The following is a 4,080-nucleotide window of genomic DNA, read 5'->3' as shown; positions in this document are numbered from 1 at the left end:
GTGGACTCTCCTTAGTGGACTCACCTTAGTGGACTCTCCTTAGTGGACTCACCTTAGTGGACTCTCCTTAGTGGACTCATCTTAGTGGACTCTCCTTAGTGGACTCTCCTCAGTGGACTCACCTTAGTGGACTCTCCTTAGTGGACTCACCTTAGTGGACTCACCTTAGTGGACTCACCTTAGTGGACTCTCCTTAGTGGACTCACCTTAGTGGACTCACCTTAGTGGACTCTCCTTAGTGGACTCACCTTAGTGGACTCTCCTTAGTGGACTCACCTTAGTGGACTCACCTTAGTGGACTCACCTTAGTGGACTCTCCTTAGTGGACTCACCTTAGTGGACTCACCTTAGTGGACTCTCCTTAGTGGACTCACCTTAGTGGACTCTCCTTAGTGGACTCTCCTTAGTGGACTCACCTTAGTGGACTCTCCTTAGTGGACTGTCCTTAGTGGACTCACCTTAGTGGACTCACCTTAGTGGACTCTCCTTAGTGGACTCACCTTAGTGGACTCTCCTTAGTGGACTCTCCTTAGTGGACTCACCTTAGTGGACTCTCCTTAGTGGACTCACCTTAGTGGACTCACCTTAGTGGACTCACCTTAGTGGACTCTCCTTAGTGGACTCACCTTAGTGGACTCTCCTTAGTGGACTCTCCTTAGTGGACTCACCTTAGTGGACTCTCCTTAGTGGACTCTCCTTAGTGGACTCACCTTAGTGGACTCTCCTTAGTGGACTCACCTTAGTGGACTCTCCTTAGTGGACTCACCTTAGTGGACTCTCCTTAGTGGACTCACCTTAGTGGACTCACCTTAGTGGACTCTCCTTAATGGACTCACCTTAGTGGACTCTCCTTAGTGGACTCACCTTAGTGGACTCACCTTAGTGGACTCACCTTAGTGGACTCTCCTTAGTGGACTCTCCTTAGTGGACTCACCTTAGTGGACTCACCTTAGTGGACTCTCCTTAGTGGACTCACCTTAGTGGACTCTCCTTAGTGGACTCTCCTTAGTGGACTCACCTTAGTGGACTCTCCTTAGTGGACTCACCTTAGTGGACTCTCCTTAGTGGACTCACCTTAGTGGACTCACCTCCTTACTGGACTCTCCTTAGTGGACTGTCCTTAGTGGACTCTCCTTAGTGGACTCTCCTTAGTGGACTCACCTTAGCGGACTCTCCTTAGCAGACTCACCTTAGCGGACTCTCCTTAGTGGACTGTCCTTAGCGGACTCTCCTTAGTGGACTCACCTTAGCAGACTCTCCTTAGCGGACTGTCCTTAGCGGACTCACCTTAGTGGACTCTCCTTAGTGGACTCTCCTTAGTGGACTCACCTTAGTGGACTCTCCTTAGTGGACTCACCTTAGTGGACTCTCCTTAGTGGACTCACCTTAGTGGACTCACCTCCTTACTGGACTCTCCTTAGTGGACTGTCCTTAGTGGACTCTCCTTAGTGGACTCTCCTTAGTGGACTCACCTTAGCGGACTCTCCTTAGCAGACTCACCTTAGCGGACTCTCCTTAGTGGACTGTCCTTAGCGGACTCTCCTTAGTGGACTCACCTTAGCAGACTCTCCTTAGCGGACTGTCCTTAGCGGACTCACCTTAGTGGACTCACCTTAGTGGACTCACCTTAGTGGAGTCTCCTTAGTGGAGTCTCCATAGTGGACTCTCCTTAGCGGACTCACCTTAGTGGACTCACCTTAGTGGACTCACCTTAGTGGAGTCTCCTTAGTGGAGTCTCCATAGTGGACTCTCCTTAGCGGACTCACCTTAGCGGACTCTCCTTAGTGGACTGTCCTTAGCGGACTCTCCTTAGTGGACTCACCTTAGCAGACTCTCCTTAGCGGACTGTCCTTAGCGGACTCACCTTAGTGGACTCTCCTTAGTGGACTCTCCTTAGTGGACTCACCTTAGTGGACTCTCCTTAGTGGACTCACCTTAGTGGACTCTCCTTAGTGGACTCACCTTAGTGGACTCACCTCCTTACTGGACTCTCCTTAGTGGACTGTCCTTAGTGGACTCTCCTTAGTGGACTCTCCTTAGTGGACTCACCTTAGCGGACTCTCCTTAGCAGACTCACCTTAGCGGACTCTCCTTAGTGGACTGTCCTTAGCGGACTCTCCTTAGTGGACTCACCTTAGCAGACTCTCCTTAGCGGACTGTCCTTAGCGGACTCACCTTAGTGGACTCTCCTTAGTGGACTCACCTTAGTGGAGTCTCCTTAGTGGAGTCTCCATAGTGGACTCTCCTTAGCGGACTCACCTTAGTGGACTCTCCTTAGTGGACTCACGTCGGGGACTAGTTAAAAAGTTCAAGTTAATGTACCAATGATTGTAGTGGAACCAGGACCTCATCCGTCTACCAAGTGTTTGGTCCACAGGTGGCGCTAGACATATATATATATATGTATATATATATATATATATATATATATATATATATATATATATATATATATATATATATATATATATATATACATATATATATATATACACCAAGTCAACGCAATCTGTAAAAAAACACGATGTGACTTAATTTAATGATTTCATATGTCGAATGCTAACATGACATCACTGCTAGCCACTAGCTGCCAGTGTTTTTAGCCCCTAGCGACATTAGCGTGATTATGGCTAAGCTAAAAGTTAGCTAGTTAGGCTGTTGGCGTGCTTTGAAGCCAGTGCGTTTGACCTTAATCTGCTAGCATTAGCATGATCCGCTTAATTTGCTTTGGCTTTTTGTTTGTTTTGTCTTTCCCGCAAGTGATGATTGACAACATTAGCGGCTAAATGGTGACGACATTGACTGACATACACGGAGATTTTGTTATGCTAAGCTAATGCACGCTGTGGTCATGTGACATGAATGCAGAAGACTTTTTGAAAGTTTATTCTGAAAGAAAAGTGGCAACAGGTGACATGGTCATAGGGCGTGTCATTAGCTGTAGTCCAGGATCCAAGGCCGAACTCAAATGCTAACAGTTAGCACGTTGGCCAAGTAACAAAAAATAAGCAAAATGGGCTAAAGAAAAAAAGCTAACATGCTAACAGTACTATGTTAACAATAGCATGCATACAGTTGGCATTAGTGAAATATCAAAGTATGTGTCATTGAGGTGTATCCCTGTTAAACTAGTGTTAATGTTAGCATGCTAAAATGCTAATTGTAACATGCGTCAAGTACCAAAATTGCCAAATGCTAACACGTCATCAGGCGCTGGCGTTATGCATGACATCACTGCTAGCCACCAGCTGACAGTGTTTTTAGCCATTAGCGACATTAGCATGATTATGGCTAAGCTAAAAGTTAGCTAGTTAGGCTGTTGGCGTGCTTTGACGCTAATCTGCTAAGCTAATGGTAGCTGTGGTCATGTGACATGAATGCGGGAGACTTTTTGTAGAAAAGAAAGTTTATTGCGGTAAAAAGGTGGCAACAGGTGACATGATCATGGGCGTGTCATTAGCTGTAGTCCACAGGCTCCTCCCCCTCCTCCTTGAGCAAACAGGTGCGCACCAGCGCCTCGGTCACGCTGTACGGGTCACAGTTGGCGGCGGGGCGGCGGTCCTCGAAGTAGCCCTTCTTGTCCTGGCCCACGGCGCGCGGGATGCGGATGCTGGCGCCGCGGTTGGCCACGCCCGCCGAGAACTGGTCGATGTTGGAGGTCTCGTGTTGTCCCGTCAGGCGCCGGGCGTTGTCCAGACCGCCTTTGGGGTCGTAGGCGCAGATGTGGTAGCGGTGTCGCTTGGCCAGCAGCTCTATGGCGTCCTCGATGACTCTGCACCAACACAAAGGTGACGTCGCTCTCAAACACCGACACAAAGGTGACGTCGCTCTCAAACACCGACACAAAGGTGACGTCGCTCTCAAACACCGACACAAAGGTGACGTCGCTCTCAAACACCGACACAAAGGTGACGTCGCTCTCAAACACCGACACAAAGGTGACGTCGCTCTCAAACACCGACACAAAGGTGACGTCGCTCTCAAACACCAACACAAAGGTGACGTCGCTCTCAAACACCAACACAAAGGTGGCGTCGCTCTCAAACACCGACACAAAGGTGACGTCGCTCTCAAACACCG

The 4,080-nt window shown here is 48.7% G+C and overlaps 1 protein-coding gene across 3 annotated transcripts in view; it reads right to left on the bottom strand.

Moving 5' to 3' along the window:
• Positions 1 to 2,927: 2,927 nt before the first annotated feature.
• Positions 2,928 to 4,080, bottom strand: part of LOC133644114 (glutamine synthetase-like) — a 52,985-nt gene continuing 51,832 nt past the window's right edge. For 2 of the 3 annotated variants that reach the window (XM_062038434.1, XM_062038433.1), the window contains exon 7: positions 2,928 to 3,772. In XM_062038434.1, coding sequence (XP_061894418.1) covers positions 3,457 to 3,772 — 316 coding nt within the window. In that variant the 3' untranslated portion in view covers positions 2,928 to 3,456. The remainder of the gene's footprint in view (positions 3,773 to 4,080) is intronic. The other variant, XM_062038432.1, reaches the window with a different exon arrangement.

This window comes from Entelurus aequoreus, linkage group LG27 (assembly GCF_033978785.1).
Source record: "Entelurus aequoreus isolate RoL-2023_Sb linkage group LG27, RoL_Eaeq_v1.1, whole genome shotgun sequence".
Taxonomy (NCBI): domain Eukaryota; kingdom Metazoa; phylum Chordata; class Actinopteri; order Syngnathiformes; family Syngnathidae; genus Entelurus; species Entelurus aequoreus.
Note: the sequence above shows the minus strand (reverse complement) of the source record. Positions and strands in the feature narration are given on the sequence as shown.